The sequence below is a fragment of the Microcebus murinus genome, chromosome 3, assembly GCF_040939455.1.
Source record: "Microcebus murinus isolate Inina chromosome 3, M.murinus_Inina_mat1.0, whole genome shotgun sequence".
Taxonomy (NCBI): Eukaryota; Metazoa; Chordata; class Mammalia; order Primates; family Cheirogaleidae; genus Microcebus; species Microcebus murinus.
The window spans coordinates 20,624,857-20,646,838 of NC_134106.1; the positions used below are offsets into that span (position 1 = coordinate 20,624,857).

The 21,982-nt window shown below is 41.6% G+C and overlaps 1 protein-coding gene and 1 pseudogene across 2 annotated transcripts in view; one reads left to right on the forward strand and one right to left on the reverse strand.

The window, feature by feature from the left end:
* ASXL2 (ASXL transcriptional regulator 2) overlaps window positions 1-7,119 on the reverse strand; it is a 110,704-nt gene extending 103,585 nt beyond the window's left edge. For both annotated transcript variants that reach the window (XM_076000612.1, XM_012788150.3), the window contains exon 1: window positions 6,382-7,119. Coding sequence is in view for 1 of the 2 variants with exons in the window: in XM_012788150.3 (XP_012643604.1) it covers window positions 6,382-6,438 (57 nt within the window). In the remaining variant the exon portion in view is untranslated. The remainder of the gene's footprint in view (window positions 1-6,381) is intronic.
* A 2,350-nt stretch (window positions 7,120-9,469) lies between these two features.
* Window positions 9,470-12,154, forward strand: LOC105884297 (large ribosomal subunit protein uL24-like; annotated as a pseudogene).
* Window positions 12,155-21,982: the final 9,828 nt, after the last annotated feature.

Below are 21,982 nucleotides of genomic sequence, written 5' to 3' on the forward strand. Positions count from 1 at the left end.
ATGGCCATGTGACATGGCTCATTCCTGCAATCGTAGCACTTTGGGAGGCTGAGGGGGCAGGATGCCTTGAGGTAAAGAGCTCAAGATCAGCTAAGCAAGAGCAAGACCACCCCGTCTCTACTAAAAATGGTAGAAAATTAGCCAGGCATGGTGGCATTCACCTGTAGTCCCAGCTACTTGAGAGGATGAGGCAGGAGAATCACTTGAGTCCAGGAGTTTGAGGTTGCTGTGAGGCAGGCTGATGCCATGGCACTCTAGCCTAAGCAATAGAGCAAGACTCTGTCTCAATAAATAAATAGAAAAATAAATAAACAAACTGAAGGTAATTAACATTAAATAAAATTTAAAATTCAGTTCCCTAGTCACAAGAGCCACATTTTAGGTACTCAATGTTCATGTATGAATAGTGGTTACCACAATGGACTGCACAGACATAGAACATGATCATCAAGTTCTACTGAACAAAATAATCAAAGAAATGCTTCACTAATATATTAATATCAAAATGGCAAAGACTAAAGATTGATATATTCCTTGGATTACAGAGAAAAGTAGGAAAATTATTGGAAACTTAAAATTTTTGGAAGGGAACATATAAATTGGCACAAAGTTTTAAAAATTTGTAAGGACATACCATAAATTCAAGCTTATATATTTTTTAAGAAAAACATTGCCCAGGCTGGTATGCAGTGACTATTTACAGGTACAACCATGGCACACTAGCACCTCTAACTCCTGGACTCAAGTGATCGTCCCTCCTCCTGCCTCAGCCTCGAGTAGCTGGGGCTTCAGGTGCTCCCATTTGTGCCAGGCTTACATACCCTTTAACCGAACAATTCCATTCACACAAATGCACATATGCACACACACACAATGTACTGCACAACATACACACTCAGATGGATGTACTGAAGTATCTGTTACAAAAGGAAAAAAACCATAAGTAATCTATACGTCAAGTAATCGGGGACTGATTTTTTAAATGATGGTACACCCCAAAACAGTGAAATACCAAGAAGCCATTAAACATAAGGCAGATACATAAGTTATGACATGAAAAGACATCCATGTTATTGATAAAATAAAGTTACAGAACTTTATGTAAAATATATATGGATGTATCTCCTTGTATATACAGGGCAAAAAGTCCAGAAAGCTAAATTTAACAAACTATCAACCACAGTTAATTTCAGCATGGTAACTAAATATTTTTAATATTACCGTATGCAGACTTTCACTTAATCCTTGTTTTAAACAGTATAGTGACTCACCCAAATTAATTCTGTTCTACTTGTCATGTTTTTAAAATAATGAGCCTATATAACAAATAGGAAATCTATTTGAAGTAATACTATTAAATATTTGTTTCTAAGTCATACATAAAGAGTCCTAAAATTTAGTACATTCAAGAACCTTTTAACAACACTAAAAACATAATAAATCAGACTGTACTAAAATGCTAAATTGTACAACACCATAAACTATGAGGATGACCTATACAACATGTGGAAAGAAAGAATACAGAAATAGAGGGGCATTCAGAGTTCTTTGGTAAACAAAGATAGCAGGTTTTACTAAACATTCTTGCTGATCAGCTCCCTATAGTTACATCTTCCACACACTGGCCTCCTTCCAGACAGCTTTTGTAGTGAAAAAATAATGTCCTTTCACCCACAGCAAAATTACACAGCCTCTCAGTAGACAGAATACATCTCTCTCAGAATTCTAGGAGAGACACAGCAGCAGCAACTTCACAGAAATTTGTAATTTATATGTCCAAGAAAGGTTTTGTTTTTATTTTTTTCTTCAACAACTAGGAGGTTTGTGGGCTTTCAGGACATGGGCATAAAAACAGGATGAAAAGATTATGAACTTAATAACACAAAATTCAAGAAGCAAAACGCAGGGGAACTTTACTTCAATAACATGGAAGATGATCAGTCAAGCAGAGTGTTACATCAAGTCACCTAGGACAAAGAGACCCACAGAAAGTAATTTCACAAATGTAAATATGAAGTTATTGTTTTGAAAAATTATACATCAGAGCAGTTTTTCAATTTTTTGCTCATGTTGCTTACAATGCTTACTCACTTTAATTTTTATGTATTCCACAAGCAAAGGAAGATTTTGTCCAGTTTTACTTTCTATAGTTTATATTATAAAAATAATCGTTTGTTGAATGTTTTTCACGCTGCACACTCTCTCCTGGAGATTCTAATACAACTACAAATATAATACAAACACAGACTTAAAAGGACTCTGCCCCTGTCAATATATCCAAAGGGACATAACCAGGCCTGACCATACTCCTTCGTTTTTAAGAAAAAACATTACTCATAGTAAAAGCTAAGAGTACTGAAACTTTCTAAGCTAACAAATCTGTTTTTCTAAAGTGCATTTAAGACGTTTCCTAAACATTTTTCTAATTATTCTATTTTTATTACATTTTTCAATAATTTTCCATTTTCCTACATCGAAGTAATTAACCAAACAGTGTTATACCCTTAATAGAAGTTTTCTTTCGCCTTATTCCCTGAAGTAACTTAAGGTAAATGACAAAAATTAAAATCTTATGTACATTCAAAATAATATTAATGAAGTCTATCTAGAATTAAAAACGTTTCCTTCAATCTACATATCATATCCCAAAGATCTACACTACAGACTGCACTCCTCACCTCTAAGACCCATACTTCTTTTCTCATATTTTAACCATTTCACTCCCAAAGTTACCCATAGGTCCCACTAGTATACAATCTCTAAGGTTTGCCCCTCTGTTCCTTCCACCTACAATCCACACAGGCACACTCTCTTATATTTTTAGGACATGTCTTTTAATGCTACCCTAGTTATGGCAAGGGAAAAGTCAAAAAGAAAACAAATAAAGAAGATTATGCTATTTTGAAGTTCTGCTTTGCAAAAACTGCTAAAATCCTCAGGGTGTCATCAAATATTTTTTGTTTAATAAGCCTAACTTTAAACACAGTTCTAAAATCAATGTAATGGTTCTCAGTATCTCTGACTTATTACAAGTTTTTCAATTTAAATTTCATTGGCCAGGTGGTGGCTCACACCTGTAAACCCAGCACTTTGAAAGGCCAAGAAACGGTCCAAAAACATGATAGCTCCACAGTGCAGCTGCCATAATGAAATAAGCAGCAGATACTAGCCAGGCACAGTAGCTTGCACCTGTAATCCCAGCTACTGGGGAAGTTGAGGCAGGAGGATTGCTTGAGGCCAGGAGTTCAAGACCAGCCTGGGCAATATACTGAGACCCCAATTGTAAAAAAATTTTTTTACATAGCTAGTGGCAGTGCATGCCTATAGTCCCAGTTGCTTAGGAGGCTGAGGCAGGAGGACTGCCTGAGCCCAGGAGTTCATGACCAACCTGGGTGATATAGTGAGACCCTGTCTCAAAGAGCAAAAAAGGACTTACTGCCTGTATTAATAAATACAGTAATTTCATTATTTCCTTGCTGAACCTCTGTTCCTAAAACACTTGACACCTTAATGCCTAAGAAATAAGTTTAAGCCTTACAACCCCTTTTCTTAGTCCTCCTGATCTTCTAAATATCAACATCATTTCTTAAGTTAGGTCAAAGTTACTTTCATTTGTCAAAGCACTAATTTTCTGATCTCTATTCTGCAGTCTGAAATATACAGATGTACCTTTGTCTTGTCCTATTACTTTTACTTGTATCTCTCCCACAAGCAGAACACTTTTGAACACTTAGATTATTTTAATCTCCTCACTGTTTATAAAACAACCCCAAAAGAATAGTGTTTTCTAGATTTTGGCTACGAGAAAAAAGTTTTAGCGTCACCATTCTCTTTCTAAAATTTATTTTCACTTAGGGCCAGGCATGGTTGCTCACACCTGTAGTACTAGCACTTTGGAAGACTGAAGGGGAAGGATTGCTTGAGGCTAGAAGGTTGAGGCTACAGTGAGCTATGATGATGCCACTACACTCTAGCCTGGACAACAGAAGGAGATTGTCACTGGGGAAAAAAAATTCATTTTCACCTAGACGGGGGCTTTACATATTTGCCACCATCAAATAAAAATAACAACCTACTAAAGCTACTAATACAGTACTTCCTTCAGGAACTCACTCAGAACTCTTATTACTCAAACTAGCCTTTCCATCTTTTAAATATTTACACATTTAATATTAGTGTCACTAAAGTTGGTATACAACTGTCCCCCCAACAATGATAAATTTGACTGGCTTAAAAAAAAAGGAGAAAATATATACTATTTTAAAGCTAGCTAGAGCATGAAATGAATAAATATACTAATTTATTATAGTAACAGCTAAGCAGTAGATGCAACCTCCCAATGATTAGGCTTTTTTATCCAAAGAGATCATAATTCAAAAAGCACTCTTAAGATTCTTGAAACTTGGCCGGGTGTGGTGGTTCACACCTGTAATGCTAGCACTCTGGAAGGCTGAGGTGGGAGGATCATTTGAGCTCAGGAGTTTGAAACCAGCCTGAGCAAGACCCCGTCTCTACTAAAAAAAAAAATAGAAATTAGCTAGACAACTAATAGTATGTATATAAAAAAAATGAGCAGGGCATGATGGCTCATGCCTGTCATCCCAGCTACTCCGAGGCTGAGGCAGGAGGATTGCTTGAGCCCAGGAGTTTGAACTGTGAGAGGCTGATGCCACAGCACTCTAGCCTGGGCAACAGAGCAAGACTCTGTCTCAAAAAAAAAGAAAAAAGAAAATTAATTTACATAATTAGTTAGAGTCTGCTTACCTATAATTAAAATTTACCATGTTTCTCTTAACAGAAAGAGGTCTTGAGGTATCTACCAAGTAGAAACTAAAACAGCCTTCTGTACAGAAGCAACCTCTTCACCATCACAAAATTATTATTTCTAGTTTTTAATCTTTTAGAGAGAAACTACCAGCACAGTTACAATCGTGAAAATATACTGTAAGTGCATTTCAAATAAATAAATAAAAACTACCATTTTTGCACTTTTTCACATTTCCAACTCAAACAGAAATACAAGTTGAAGATTCATCAACCCCCTAATGCATAAAGTTTACGAAATAAATGCAAAGTTTACAAAACAAATGCAGAAGATTGAATAAACAGTATGACTCAGATATTGAGAAATAAAAAAGAAATAAAAAGATGGTAATATACCAAAATGTTAATATGGGACAGATGAGGATTGAAATATGCAATTTTTTATTTTCTTCCTTATACTTCTATAATGTTCCAAATTTCCCCCCCAGGGATCATTACTTTTGTATTCAGAAAAATCTCATTTAAAAAATAAATTGGTAGAACTCTCATTTAAAAAATAAATCATACGACATATAGTAAGGGTTTACGTAGAAGGGTTCTCCAAGTTGTCCAAGTATTACTGCCATCATTCACCATTTAAGAGGTGAAAACCTCTCACTTCCCACTACTAAAACGCTGCTGTTTAATGCCCTATTACTTTTCTGCTGCACCCTCAACGATGGAATGAACTTCACTTTCTCCTAACGTTTCATCTCTACATACAAAACCGCTTTTAATTTTTTTTCTTAAAACATACTGAAAGTTCTCACTAATCCTCAATATTCCATTTTTTTAAACCTACCACTAAATTTCGTTATAACAAAATCAGGAGGAAAAAACTGATTTACCCATTAATTACAAGTTTGTTAGGCCATCATGACTTTGGCTAGGGAAAAGTGAAGGCCGAGTAAACTACACGTCCCACCATGCATTGCTGCCTTGTTCAGAGTAGGTCTCTACGGAAACAGAAAAAAAAAATTCTACAAGTCCCACCTGTTACTTCGTTTCTAAACATCTCCTGCACTTTCAGCTCCAACAGCAAACAAAAACAAAAGCCTAGTGATCTCACGTCGGCACCGAGAGCCAGATAAGCAGGGGGCCCAGGGACAGAAGGCATGTCTGCTGTAGCGGGTAAATTCTATCAAGCTCCAGTGCTCCCCTCTTCTTTCCGGGGCTGGATGCACGCACAAGCCGCCTCCTATCTGCATCCAATGGGGGCTCTCCAGCCCCACAAGGGAAGAGAACCGGTTACAGTGCAAGCATAACAGACCCGGTGCCGGGGAGGGGGCTACCTCAGAGTGGGAGTGAGAGCGACGTGACCCCGAAAGACAGCCTCAAAACACCAAGAGGACTCGTCGCAGACGCTGGGAGAAGCCACAGCACGGCGGCGATCACCTTCCGTCCGGCGCCTCCATTCCCACAGGGATCTCGACCCCGACACTAACCGCCGCCCTCTCCGCGCGGTTTTGTGCCCCCTAAGCCGGGTCGCTGGGCCAGTCACCTCCCTTCACCGTGCGACTGGCGGGCGGCAAGAAAACGAAATCCTCCCGGCCTTCCCCTTCGCTCCCTCCCCCTTACCGTCTTGGCGGCCTCCGCCCAGGTCCTGCCCTTCTTCCTACGTCCCTTTTCCCTCATGTCGGGTCTTGAACTGACTGGGAGGCTCCCGTGTCCGGGCTCCGGCCGCCCTCCCTGCCTGCTCTGCCCTGCGCTGCTTTTCCCGCGGTGCTGGGAAAGGTGGGAGAAAGGGGAAGTCAGGCCGGAGGAGCACCCAAGCAGAGGAAGCGGCGGGGGTGGTGCGCGGGGGGGTCTATGGGGCGGCCGGTCCTCCTGCTGCCGTTGCCACTGCTACCGCCGCTGCCATATTGGGTTCTTACTGTACAGGCTGCCGCTACGGTCATGTGACCGCTCCCGCGCGGCCGTCACTACTGTACGCAGCCGGCCGCGCGAACGAGCGCGCGCGCGCCCCCGCCTCCCGAGCACGGCCGCTGAGAGACCGAGCCGGCGTTCTGCGGCTCCTCGCCACGCCCCCTCTCTTCCGGTCTCCGCCTCCCCGTAGGAGCATGCGCGCCAGGGAGACCCGACCGCAGCCTGCGTAGCACGCCGGGTGCTACACGCCCACAGCGAAAATCCGCCTGCGGAAGCGGAACTTGATCCATCCAGGCAGGCGAATTGAGCGGATCCCGGCGGTGTGTGAGGAGCCGAGCTGGCTGTAGAGAACTGGATCAGCGGCCTCTTCCCTCAAGGGGTGACCCCGCCAACTATCACTTTAAGTCCCGTACTTGTGTTTTCTCTTTTGTTTATGTTTACTGCTACAAGGGTTATGTTTTTCAAGATTTGCAACAATTCTCTGGTTTGCCCCATTTGATAGATGAGGCAGCTGAGATTGAGTGACTTGCCAAACGTGAGTCTGGAATGTGGAGAAACCAAAAATCAAATTGCCAGCTCAGATTCCTTTCTGTTGCCCTAGAATGCATCACACTTAGATGACTTTTTATTCAGTTGTAATTTTTTATTGTAAAATAAATATACAACTTGGAATGGGTTTAAGACAAATAGTGCCATAAGCATATTTTCTGTAAGTGGCTAAACAAAGTTTAAAAATCAAGTAACAATAAAAAAAATGTTTCTGGTACAGGGCCGACAATACAAAAAAGTAGTATATAAGGACCTGAATAATACACCCGTTTTGCAATAGTGCAACTTTTAAGCACATATTGTTGACTGTTCATAGCCCAGACAGAGTTACAACCCCACACTTCAACAACATGCTGACAGTTCCTGAAGAAAACTACCTTAAAAAAAGGCATAACCCAGATGTTCTCTCATTTGACGAACTCCATCTAAGTTTAGATGTGCAGAAGGGCTTAGACATATCCAGGGTAAGCCACATGCAACATGTTACTTACTAATCAATTTTCTAAAGTAAGGTTTCAGGACAATGACAGTAAGGTAAGGGAAGAAAATATGGAGGAATGAAGTCCTAGTTACCATCCATGTGTATTTTGCTGACAGTAAGGAGAAACCTTTACAAAGGTTACAAAGAAAAGGCAAATAATTTCGTACAAGAAATTTAACACATTTGCTGCCACTGGCTATAGAAGTAAAAAGGAAAAAATTTAACACATTCTGTACAATGTCTTCATTTTGCTGTCATTTGTACAAACTCTTCATCTGTTAACTTCTCTTCAAGGCCTTTCATCACAAACAAAACTGCTGCACTAATATAGCCATTGCCATCGTTATCAAACACATGGAATGCTTCCCTAATTTCTTCTTCACTGTCTGTGTCTTTCTTTTTTCTTGCCATTATGGTCAGAAATTCAGGGAAGTCAATTGTGCTGTAACCATCAACATCTACTTCATTAATCATGTCCTGTAACTCTGCTTCTGTAGTACTCTGCTCAAGAGACCTCATTACAGCCGGGCGCGGTGGCTCACGCCTGTAATCCTAGCACTCTGGGAGGCCGAGGCGGGCGGATTGCTCCAGGTCAGGAGTTTGAAACCAGCCTGAGCAAGAGCGAGACCCCGTCTCAACTATAAATAGAAAGAAATTAATTGGCCAACTAAAATATATATATATATATATATAGAAAAAGTAGCCGGGCGTGGTGGTGCATGCCTGTAGTCCCAGCTACTCAGTCCCAGCTACTGAGGCAGGAGGATTGCTTGAGCCCAGGAGTTTGAGGTTGCTGTGAGCTAGGCTGACGCCACGGCACTCACTCTAGCCTGGGCAACAAAAAGCAAGACTCTGTCTCAGAAAAAAAAAAAAAGAGACCTCATTACAGTTCCAAGTTCCTTTTCTGTTACAGTTCCATCACCATCCATGTCAAATAGTGAAAAAGCTTCTTTGAATTCTGCAATCTGCTATTCAGTCAGTTGATCAGCCATGGTTGTAAGCACTACCGGTTTCTGAGACACGACAGCACAACCACTCCGCTGGCTCACTCCACTCAGACGAATTCTATGTGACTTTTTTTTAAGGCCACTAGTAACTACATTCACACTTTTACATGTGAATTAAGGCCAAAAATGGTGTCCTTTTTTTTTTGAGACAGGATCTCATTCTATTGCCTGGGTAGAGTGCTGTGGCATCATAATAGCTCACAGCAACCTCAAACTCCTGAGCTCAAGCTATCTTCCTGCTTCAACCTCCCAAATAGCTGGGACCATACATGCGTGCTACTATGCCCGATTCATTTTTTCTATTTTTAGTAGAGACGGTGCGCTCTTGCTGAAGCTGGGCATGAACTCGTGACCTCAAGCAATGCTTCCACCTCAGCCTCCCAGAGTACTAAGATTACAGGTGTGAGCCAGTGAACCTGGCCTGGTGTCCTTTTTATTTCTGTGAGTCTAGTCCTTGGCACAGGGCCTGCATATATCAAGTGCCCAATAAATATTTGCTGAATGATTCAGCTGTGTCTGTCATCAGAAACCATTATTTGTAGTGTCCATAACAGCCTTCTGAAAGATCCATAATGTGCCATCTTCCATTGTATTATCTATGTCTTTATACTCTGTAAAGTAAAAAGAATGTAGTAATGCCTGCTGATCTCCTAAATCCACCTGCTTCCAGAAGCTTCTTCCAAACCACTGTATTCTGAAATATGAGTATTGGGCTGCCTATTGGGAGTAAAGACAGGTGAGGGCAGTACTTAACTTGGAGTCCATGGACAGATTCCAGAAGTTTGTGGATCCCATAAAATTATGGATGATGTTTTGTGTTATATGTGAGTTTTTTTGAGAAGTTTCATACCTTTTTATCAACTTTTTTAAAGGAGTGTGTTATGCAAAAAAACAAAAAAGTAGGGAATATGACGGGCCATCTAGATACTTTCCCATCAGTCATTGATCAAATAGCCCCATTTTAGCAATTGATATGAATATATTTTCCCAAATTTCTTTAGTAACTCATAGCACTATCCATTACACTGGTGACATGTACTACCTCGCCCCAAAGCCTATGCTTATACTCAGTTTAAGAAGCCCTTCTTGCCGGGTGCGGTGGCTCACGCCTGCCTGTAATCCTAGCTCTCTGGGAGGCCGAGGCGGGTGGATTGCTCAAGGTCAGGAGTTCAAAACCAGCCTGAGCAAGAGCGAGACCCCATCTCTACTATAAATAGAAAGAAACTAATTGGCCAACTGATATATATATAAAAAAATTAGCTGGGCATGGTGGCGCATGCCTGTAGTCCCAGCTACTCAGGAGGCTGAGACAGAAGGATCGCTCGAGCCCAGGAGTTTGAGGTTGCTGTGAGCTAGGCTGACGCCACGGCACTCACACTAGCCTGGGCAACAAAGCGAGACTCTGTCTCAAAAAAAAAAAAAAAAAAAAAAAAAAAAAAGAAGCCCTTCTCTAGCACTCTGGGAGGCTGAGGTGGGCAGATTGCTCCAGGTCAGGAGTTCGAAACCAGACTGAGCAAGAGCGAGACCCCCGTCTCTACTATAAATAGAAAGAAATTAATTGGCCAACTAATATATAGAGAAAAAATTAGCAGGGCATGGTGCCGCATGCCTATAGTCCCAGCTACTTGGGAGGCTGAGGCAGGAGGATCGCTTGAGCCCAGGAGTTTGAGGTTGCTGTGAGCTAGGCTGACGCCACGGCACTCACTCTGGCCTAGGCAACAAAGTGAGACTCTGTCTCAAAAAAAAAAAAAAAAAAAAGAAGCCCTTCTCCATCCCCAGCTAGTGACTGGGGCTTACCTGTTGCTTGGACCTGGAACTCTACTGCAACTTGTCTTCAGACCCTACTAGGTCAGATACTCCTAACTGTACTTACGTTGCATTTCTAGAGCTCCATCCCCAGATTTTAGTTTTAAGGGTAGAGATTGTGATATTGCAGTTCCTACCTTTTAATCTTCCACAGATCTAGACAATTTATTATAATAAAATTATGCTTCCCCAGAGAGTATTTTTGTCCCAATGTGTATTAATTCAATCTGTTATACCTATTTGCATTTCTCTCATCATCCCCACCCTAGTTCTAGATTTCCTTAAATAGTCTGTTTCCACTCACACCCTCTCAGGCCCACCCTTCAAAGGATGCCAGATATAACTTCTTAAAACCCTGCCACCTAAAAAGAGATCCTCTATAGTTCTTTGTTTTTTCTTTTTTATTCTTCACTCACCCACTGACCATTTTTTGATTGAGTCAAAATTTTCTTAGCTTTATAGATGCAGTTTCTATAATCAACTTAGCCTTTGACTTAGCTCTGATAACTTCCATCAGCATTTGCCACTCCCCTGATGACCCCTATCTCTACTTTTGCCTCCTAATTTAGCTAGCAACATTGGTTCATACATCATGTAAAAATAGTGGCTACCAGTTGTGGTCTCATCTTGCCTTCCTTCCACCCCTAGATTTACCCATAAACTTGCCAATCCTAACCTCATCCTCCTCACCATAGGCTAATCTTTCCTTCAGTATACTGCATACTGTATAGAGGATTCTATCCCTTCTCATCTTCTTTGGAATGGTGCTCCATAAACTATCTCTATTTTTCCTGTTATTTTCTAGTTCTAATTACTCTCCACCCCCTTCAATAAGCATATGCAAGACTCTTCCAGCTTAATTAAAGAAGTTTCTTTACCCTACCATGCTACCATATCAAATTATTTTTCCTTTTTTGCTTTCCTTTCCTTTTTTGCTTTTTTGCCTTTCCTTTTTTGCTTTTTTGCCTTTTTCCCTTTTTTTCCTTTGTAAATGTCTTAAAAGTGAAACCTACACTCATTGTCACCACTTCCACAATTTCCACCCACTCCTCTGCCCTTCTAAGCGTAACAATACTTTCCTTCACATTAAGAAATAGAGGTCTGGGAATTGAGTCCAGGCCCTCTCCCCCACTGTAAGACCCTCTTGCAGTGGTCCTTAAATAAAGAAATAGAGGTCTGGGCTCTTCCCTTTTGAGGCTATCACTGAAATTGCAGTGGCCAAAATTAAGTTCAATCTCTTTGTGACTTCTGATCAAAGCAAGAATTGTAAAAGGCATTTCAATGCACCTTCTCACATTCACAGGAAGATTTTGTCTTCCCCTCTTTCCAAAGAGCTGAGACAGAAGTACAATGTTTGATCCATGCCCATGCAAAAGGATGATGAAGTTCAGGTTGTGCAAGGACATTATAAAAGTCAGCAAATTGGCAAAGTAGTCCAGGTCTACAGAAAGAAATATGTCACCTACATTGAACAGGTGTGGCAAGAGAAGGCTAATGGCACAATTATCCATGTGGGCACTCACCATAGCAAAGTGGTTCTCACTAGGCTAAAACTGGACAAAGAGCATAAAAAGATCCTTGAATAGAAAGCCAAATAAAGGGAAAATATAAGGAAGAAGCAATTCAGAAGATGCAGGAATAAATTTATATACAATTTTTATTAAAAACTGCTAAAATGACTCTGGGAGACCAAGGCAGGAGGATCACTTGAGACCAGGTAACAGAAGGAATGCCCTGAAAAAAACAGCAAAAATATTTTCTGTCTCTTTAACACATCCTACACTCCTTTTTGAGAAGGAAAGCCTGAATCCCTGCCTCGGGCCAGTGGTTGGGAGGGCAAGGTAAGTTATTTGTTATTTGTGCAATAGGAGCTGGCCTACCCTGGACCTGATGAAGGGAGGTCCTGGGTAAGGAGATGGGTCAATCAGAATCATCGACTGTAGTTGGATATTGCCTGGAGCTGAGAACCCAACCTTTAAAAGCTCTGTATTTCTGCTTATTATGAGGACAATGGCATTTTAGACAGGAGTCTCCATCCTCCTCATTTGCTGGCAAAGTAATAAACATTTCTCTTTTCTTCCTCCTCAAACCACTTTTTCTCATTCTTCTGATGCAGCCTTGAGAACATGTGCCAAGCTTTAAGTAACAGCCAGGAGGTTGAGACCAGCTTGAGCAAGACACCATCTCTACAAAAAATAGAAAAATTATCCAGGTGTAGTGGCACATGCCTGTAGTCCCAGCTACTCGAGAGGCTGAGGCAGAAGGATAGCTTGAGCCCAGGAGTTTGAGTTTGCAGTGAGCTATGATGACACCACTGAACTCTAGCCAGAGTGACAGAGTGAGACTCTATCAAAAAAAAAAAAAAAAACAGCAGCTAAAATGAAAACAGAAAACAATTGAAGTCTGACCCTCTCATGGTTAAGTGAATGGCCTGCTTTGACAAACTTCAGCTTAATTGTGGTATAGAAAATGAAATAAACTTTGGAAGGCCAAGATGGGAGAATCACTTGAGGCCAGGAGTTCAAGACCACCCTAAGCAACATAGCAAGACCCTGTCTCTACAAAAAATAGAAAAATAAGCCAGGTGTGTTGGCATGCACCTGTATCTGCAGCTATTTCGGAGGCTGAGGTAGGAGGATCACTTGAACCCAGGAGTAGTTTGTGGTTGCAGTGAGCTATAATGATGCCACTGCTCAGGCAAAAGAACAAGACCCTGCTTCAAAAAAAAAATTGAAATCAAGTATTTTTAGGCTATGAATTACAGTTCCAAACCCTGGACATGCTTTATCTTGGAATCAACATGAGATTTTAATTTTCAAAATAAAAATAACATTTTTTTTCATTTTTAGAAAATTTCTCATTGCAAAAATTCTATAGCTATTTGTTAAGCGTATGGAAGCAGAAACTGAGACTTGACTCCTTGTGCGAATAATTTATTGGAAGGCTCTCAGAAGAAACCTATACAGGTGTGGAGGAAGCATGATAGGAAGGGGAAGACGCTAGCACGAATGGCCCCACAGCAAGTATGCCTCCTCTGTAGAACCAAACTTTCACACAGAGGAGATATCCACAGGTCTAGACCTAAGGAAGCTGGGGACAGAATGCACTAGCAAGCCCATTTGGCCCTCGCACCAAGGCTGTTTTATCTCCAACAGTTTTATCATTATGAATGTGGTATTTTTATCTCCATCTGCTTGCCACCTCTCTGTATCTTTCAATTTTTTATGAAACTTGAGCAAGTTGACCTTCAAACTCCTAACATTCAGCATAATTATAGTTACATATCATTCCATTGTTTGGGTTTTGTATAATAATTGTTACTAACTTCCTATAGTTAACATTTCCTAGGGTTAACATCTCAATGTTATTATAGACAATACTGAGATGAATATCCTTGTTACTCATTTGTGGAAAGAGATGGAAGAAATATGATTAAAATGAAAAAGGCAAGGTATGGAATCATACATAGTAGGGTCCCTTTTAATGAAAAAAAAAGGGAATAAGATAGACTTTTTTTTTTTTTTGACTACGAATTTTTAAACTTCCTTCCCATATTTGGAAATTTCCTACCCACTATAGAAATCGAAAACCAACCTCTCTTGCTGGCAAGGCATAAGAAAATGCTTTAAGCTCTACTAGTCATACACTTCTGCCATAGACATTAAATCAGACACTAGTAATGTCCAGGCCATGATGTCAGTGGTATAAGTTGCAGAATCTTCAAAAGCCCAGCTCTGTGGTATTTTGGCCATTTTTACTGTTAGTGGTAGCTTCCAAGCTTGGTTCACTAGACCTCTTAGAGATTCTGTAAACCTGTGGTCCCCAATCCCTAGGCCACAGACTGGTACTAGTCCATGGCCTGTTAGAAACCCAGCTGCACAACAGGAGGTGAGCAGTGGGCAAGCCAACAAAGCTTCATCTGTATTTGTAGCCCATCGCTCACATCACTGCCTGAGCTCCACCTCCTGTCAGATCAGTGGAGGCATCAGATTCTCAGAGGAGCAAATCCTACTGTAAACTGTGCATGCAAGGGATCTGGGTTACACATTCCTTATAAGAATCTAATACCTGATGATCTGAGGTAGAACTGAGGCAGTGATGCTAGCTAGCACTGAGGAGCAGCTGCAAATCCAGATTGTCATCAGCAGGTAGGTTTGACTACACAATAAATGTAATGCGCTTGAATCACCCTGAAAACATCCCCCATACCCCTGGTCCTTGGAAAAATCATCTTCCATGAAACTGCTCCCTGGTGCCAGAAAGGTTGGGGACTGATGCTGTGAGCCATCTAAAATTCATTTAAATTTTTTTCTCCTATTTAAATGAGCTAGGATTGGTTCTTTCTTGCTTGCTTTCTCTATCTTTCTTTCTTTTTTCTTTTTTTCTTTCTTTCCTGTATACAGGGGGTGTGCGTGTGTATATATTTGTAGTAGATGCTATGATGTGCTTGCTACACAGTTGCCCTTTCAGAACTGAACTACTTATTTCCCTGGCTTCTCAGAGAACTGCTGAAGAAAACTACCTCATCCAACGTCATGCTCCATTCCTGGGGCAGCCTGTGTCCAATGAGTGTTTAATGGGACACCTCTGCCTCATCATAAGACAATAACAGTGAGCCATCCCAGTTTCAGAGCTCTCAGTGGGAATGATTGAGGCCTTTGTTGATATAGCATCAGACCTCAAATTCCCCTTCTGCCCAAACTTACTTCCATTCCATTCCATTCCCCACAGGTGTTGCTCCCGAGAGTAGTCCCCAGTAAACTTCCTACACGCCAATCTTCATTTCAGAGTCTGCTTCCCAAAGACCCAAAGTGTTATCACAGCCCTCTTGGAGTGGAGGCATATGTCAGGCCAGGTAGTAAATGGAGTCCTGATCCAGCTCTGACTCACAGTAGATCTAACATTGGGTTCAACTGGTGAACACTTCCATGGCCCCCAAATAATTAGAACAGACATACTTGGAAGTTGGCACAAGCTGCATCTATCAAAGTGAGGAAGGCCAACTAGAAGGTCTGAAATTGCCTCTGCCCTCATTTCTTCCACAGCAGCCAAAGGGAAATGACAGATATTAGTTCTATCCCTAAAAACCTAAAGAATTTAAGAGTGTTAGTCCTTACCATATTTCCATTTAATTCACTAATCTTGCCCCTACAAAAGCCAGGTGTATGCTGGATGATGACAGTAGACTACAGCAAATTGAATCAATTGGTAGTCGCAATTGCCACCTGTGGTGAAGAATTATACATTTTTTTTTTTTTTTTTTTGAGACAGAGTCTCACTGTGTTGCCCTGGCTAGAGTGCCATGGTGTCAGCCTAGCTCACAGCAACCTCAAACTCCTGGGCTCAAGCAATCCTTCTGTCTCAGCCTGCTGAGTAGCTGGGATTACAGGCATGTGCCACTATGCCTGGCTAATTTTTTCTATGTATATTTTTAGTTGTTCAGCTAATTTCATTCTTTTTTTTTTTTTTTTTTTTTTTTTTTAGTAGAGACAGGGTCTCGCTCTTGCTCAGGCTGGTCTTGAACTCCTGAGCTCAGATGATCCGCCCGCCTTGGCTTCCCAGAGTGCTAGGATTACAGGCATGAGCCACCGTGCCCGGCCTATACACTTTTTGAAAAAACTATCTCCTGACATGATATTGAGCCCTGGTAGAGATGGACCACTTGACCTTGCAGCCAGAAAACTATCATGAGCTCATTTCTGTCAGTCAACTCCACCGAAACGTAAGGTTGGATGGGCTCAGTAACAACCCATTGTAAGATGGAAGTGGTACACCTGGGATTGGGCCCAAGCAGGCCAGACAGCACAAGTAAGCCACACAAACAGGTAGGCCAAGTCCGTATGTTGTACACCCCTGTTGCACTGACAGTGCTCCTTCGGCTCACATTATGGCTGCATGGGAGGTTCCCTTATGACCAACTGACAGAGGAGAAGAAAAGCCAAGCTTGGTTCATGGATGGGTCAGCTGGGTATGTAGGTGCAAGATGAAAATGAACCTCACTTGCATTATAGTCCGACTCAGGAATGACCTTAAAAGACAACAGCAAAGGGAAATCCTCCCAATGGGCAAAGCTTCAGGCAATAACGGTATTATCTATTTTGTGTGGAAAGAGAAATGGCCCAAGGTCAGAATATAAACACATTCACAGTGGGTGGAGAATAGCTTGGCCAAGTGGTCAGGGGCCTAGAACAAAAAAGACTGTAAGATCAGAGATAATGAGGCTGGGTAGAGGTACATGGATGGACCCAGGGACACAAAATGTGAAGATCACATGTTAAACCATGATAGTGGATAAGATCAAAAGAAAAAAATAAACAAGGAAAAAAATGCTTGTGTTAATACTGACCAGAAAGCATCCACCACAGAAGAAGCACTAAGCAAACAAATAGAATGATTCAGCCAGTTGACATCAGCCAACCTGTGTCATTGACCACTCAAATGCTGCATAATTTACCCATGGACGTAGTAGGTATGGTGACAGGGATGGAGGCTATGAATGACTCCAACAGTATGGGTTTTCACTCAGCAAAGCTGAGTTACCTACTTCTGCTACTGAATGTCCAACCTACCAGCCAGAGAGATGAAACTAACCCCAGATTTGACACCAGCCCTCAAGTAGACCAATCAGCTGTTCGGTGGTAGGTTGACTACATTGGATCCCTTTACCTTACAAGGGGCAGAAATTCTTTTTGACTGGAATAAACATATATTTCAGGTATGAATTTGTCTTTCCTACCTATAGAACCTCAGCCAGCACCATTTTCAGGGGCTTACTGAGTATTCGATCTACTGACATGGGATCTCATATAACAGTGCATCAAAGCAAAGAGCCCATTTTACAACAAAGAAGATAACAGCAGTGGACATGTGGCTGTGGAATCTTCTGGTCCCAAGAAATATTTTTTTCAAAAAGCATATAATTCTTCACCTCGTGTGGTAATCGAGGCTACTAATTGATTGAATTTGCGGGAGTTTATTGTCAGCCCACACTACCCAGAAGAAGCTACTGGACTGATTGAGCAATGCAATGGTCCGTTGAAGGCACACTGAGAAACCAGTATACCCTGTGATGATGAGACATTGCCCTCAAAAACACATCTATTATACACTCTAAATCTGTGACCAATATATGGTGCTTTGTCCCAATAGGTAGAATACACGGGTCTGGGAATGAAGGGGTGGAAGTCGGAATGGCCCCCCTGCTTTGTGAATCCCATGTGCTCAACTCTGGGCTGAGTTTAGAAATCCTGATGTCCAAAGGGGTCTGCTTCCACACAAGGCACAGCAGGCATCCCATTGAACTTTAAGCTACAGTTGCTGCCTGAGCACTTCCGACTCCTTGTATCAAGAGCCAGACAACATAAAGAGAAGTCTTCATCCTAGCAGAGGTTACTGACCCTGACCATCAGGAGGAAGTTGGGATTCTGTTACACAATGGGAGTTGGCAGGACTCTATTTGGCACCCAGCAGGCCATCCAATTACGTTTTCCTTGGTACTCCCTTGCCCCATTTTATTAGTAAATGGATAAATACATCAGTCACAGCTTATTAATAAAAGGGAGACTGTTAACAGGGGCCTATACCCATCAGGCTTGAAGGTCTGGACCACATGACCAGGGAAACCACCTAGCCCAGCAGAGGCACTGAGTGACAGCCATCTGTGCTGGGATAGTAGAGGAAAGAGACACGGAGCAGAGCTGTAGCCTCAAGATCAGCTGCACTGGTGGGGACTGTGTTCTTCCCACTCTCCTCTCCTTATAAACTACCCTCAGGAAAAGAGGGCCAATCCTGGGAAAGCTGTCCCCAAAACTTACCCAAATAAGGGGTTCCAAGTGGACTGGAGATAAAACTCTGATTCACTTCCCATATCTTCCTCCAGGACTAAAGTACTTATTCCTCAGCTGCTGGGGATTTTCTCTGAGAATTTTCCTCACCTGAAGAGAGCCATTTTGCCCAAGGCCACTTCTCAGGGCAGCTTGTATCCAATGACTGGTCAATGTTGGGGTATAAAAGCTTGGCCACCTCACCCCAATTCAGGATGACTGAAGTGCTACCCCAGCCTCAGATCTCGCCATGGAGTCAGCTGAAACATTCCCGAAACTGTATCAGAGCCCAGCTTCTCCATCTGCCCAATCCTGCCTCCTTCCTTTCCCACAGATATCGCTCCAGAGGGCACTTTCTAACAAGATTCCCACTCGCTATCCTGCTCGGCAACCATGCTGGTACATGCATGGCGGAAGGATACAGAAAAAATTATCAAAAGTAATTATCTCGAGTAGTGGGACTGAGGATTGGGAATTACGGAAAGAAAGCTTTCTTTTTTAATGAAACAAAAAATTAATTATGATTATTTCTGAGAACTAATTAATACGTTTTGTTTTTTTAAAGTGAAAGGAATTTTTCTCCTTTCTCTTTTCTTCCTGGGTTTGCTCTGCTGGCACATGGGAGGCAATCTAAAATTTATGGAAATGAATTGTTTTTATCCCATGGGAAAACACACACACACACACACACACACACACACACACACACACACACACACACACACTATAGTGCCTCTGCTAAAATAGCACAGTAGCCCTGAGAAGCAAAATGGACAAATATGAACAGATAATTCACAAAACAGTAAATTAAATTAGGTAATAACCATGTAAAAACAATAATGGCCAGGCGCAGTGGCTCACGCCTGTAATCCTAGCACTCTGGGAGGCCAAGGTGGGCGGATTGCTCCAGGTCAGGAGTTCGAAACCAGCCTGAGCAAGAGCGAGACCCCGTCTCTACTATCAATAGAAAGAAATTAATTGGCCAACTAATATATATAGAAAAAATTAGCCAGGCATGGTGGCACATGCCTGTAGTCCCATCTACTCAGGAGGTTGAGGCAGTAGGATTGCTTGAGCCCAGGAGTTTGAGGTTGCTGTGAGCTAAGCTGATGCCACGGCACTCACTCTAGCCTGGGCAACAAAGTGACACTCTGTCTCAAAAAAAAAATACTATTTCATGATTTCATCAGTAAAATCAAAATTAAAATACGATGAACTAATGAGAGAGTTTATTTAAGAATCCTAATTTAAGCTGGGCACAGCGGCTCCTGCCTGTAATCCTAGTACTCTAGGAGGCCAAGGAGAGACAATTGTTTGAGGTCAGGAGTTCCAGACCAGCCTGAGCAAGAGTGAGCCCCCCCCATCCCTACTAAAAATAGAAAAAATTAGACAGCTGTGGTGGCTCAAGCCTGTACTCCTAGCTATTTGGAAGGCTGAAGCAGGATTGCTTGAGCCCAGGAGTTTAAGGTTGCTGTGTGCCAGGTTAAAGCCATGGCACTCTAGCCCAGGTGACAGAGCAAGATTCTGTCTCAGAAAAAACAAAGCAAACAAAAAATGGTTAAAGTGGTAAATTTTATGCTATGTATATTTTACCACAATAAAAAAACCAACTTTTTTTTTCAGAGACAGTGTCTCACTCTGTTGCCCATGCTAATGTGCAGTGATGCCACCATAGCTCACTGTAGCCTTCAACTCCTGGCCTCAAGCAATCCTCCCACTTTGGCCTCCCAAAGTGCTAGAATTATAGACATGAGCCACTGTGCCCAGCCAAAAAAAATTTTTTTTTAATCAACAAGTGCTTTATGTACCAATAATGATTGGTAGGATATTAAAGTTTAAAAAACTCCCATTCCTAATACCTAGACAAGTATGTATATATGTGTATATGCATATGTGGCTATATGTGAATGTATATATCTATATCTATCTATCTATATATATCCATATATACATACATATATATTTCTACATTCATACCTAAAATTAGCACTAATGTCAAGGAAAAATGTCTGGACGTCTCAGAATCAATAAGAAGTAAACCAACTCAATTCTACTGAGAGAACTGTTAAATAAAATAGGACTTTTAATAAATATACAAGCCATGTTCTTAGATGAGACAATTTATTCTAAATACTTTTAATTCCACATAAAATCTCAGTGAGATTTATTTAGGTGTAGTTTGACAAAATGATTTTAAAGTTCACCTCAAATAATAAACAAGTTAAAATTAACCAACATATTTTTTAAAGAAAGAAGAGTAATGTGGGAGATTTGCCTTACCAGATATTAAAACATACTTTTAAGAACCATTATGGCTGGTCACAGTGGCTTATGCCTGTAGTCCTAGCACTCCATGAAGCCGAGACAGTAGGATCACTTGAACACAGGAGTTTGAGACCAGCCTCAAAAAAAAAAAAAAGAAAAAAAAAAGCCAGGTGTGGTGGCTCATGCCTGCAATCCTAGCTTGCTTTGGGAGGCTGCAGTGGGGCTTGCTTGTAGTAGTCCCAGTTACTCAGGAGGCTGAGGCAGGAGGATTGCTTGAGCCCAGGAGTTCAAGGCTGCAGTTCATTATGATCATACCTGTGAATAGCCACTGCACTTCAACCTGGGCAACATAGCGAGACCCCATCCCTAAAACAGAAACAAAAACAAAAAAATACTTAAAAAAATTTTAATGGAAAGACCTAAAATAAGATTTCCAACTTTTTCTTCTTAAACAAATACATTTTTAAAAATCAACTCCCATCTACTACCTCCATAATTTTAGGAAATGAAGGACATTTTAACAGCAACAAGCTAGAATAAATGTTAGAAGAACATAATCTCAGACCAAAAGACAATCTGCTGTTTTTTCTTGTTCTCCCTGTATCTCTCCTATTCTAAGGGCTATGCACAATTTTCCTTCCTTCCTTTTTTTTTTTTGGAGACAGAGTCTCACTTGTTGCCCAGGCTAGAGTGAGTGCCGTGGCGTCAGCCTAGCTCACAGCAACCTCAAACTCCTGGGCTCAAGTAATCCTCCTGCCTCAGCCTCCCAAGTAGCTGGGACTACAGGCATGCACCACCATGCCCGGCTAATTTTTTCTATATTTATTAGTTGGCCAATTAATTTCTTTCTATTTATAGTAGAGACGAGGTCTCGCTCTTGCTCAGGCTGGTTTCGAACTCCTGACCTTGAGCAATCCGCCCGCCTCGGCCTCCCAGACAGCTAGGATTACAGGTGTGAGCCACCGCGCCCGGCCTCTTTCTTTCTTTTTTTGAGACAGAGTCTTACCCTGTTACCCAGGCTAGAGTGCAGTGGCATCATCATAGCTAATTTCTTCTATTTTTAGTTTTTCTATTTTTAGTAGAGACAGGGTCTCACTCTTGCTCAGGCTGGTCTCAAGCTCCTGACCTCAAGCGATCTCCTGCCTCAGCCTCCCAGAGTGCTAGGATTATAGCCATGAGCCACCGCACATGGCTGACAATTTCTTTTTTAAAGAAACTTCCTGTAGCCTCACAGATAGTAAAACCAACATCAATTTTAGGGGGATATTGATTGTTTAAAAATACAATATTAAATATATGGCATAGTATGGTATGCCAGAGCACCAGGCTGCTGAGGCCCCCATCAGCTCTGCCCCGGCCATAGACTTTGTTCAGCCTTGACC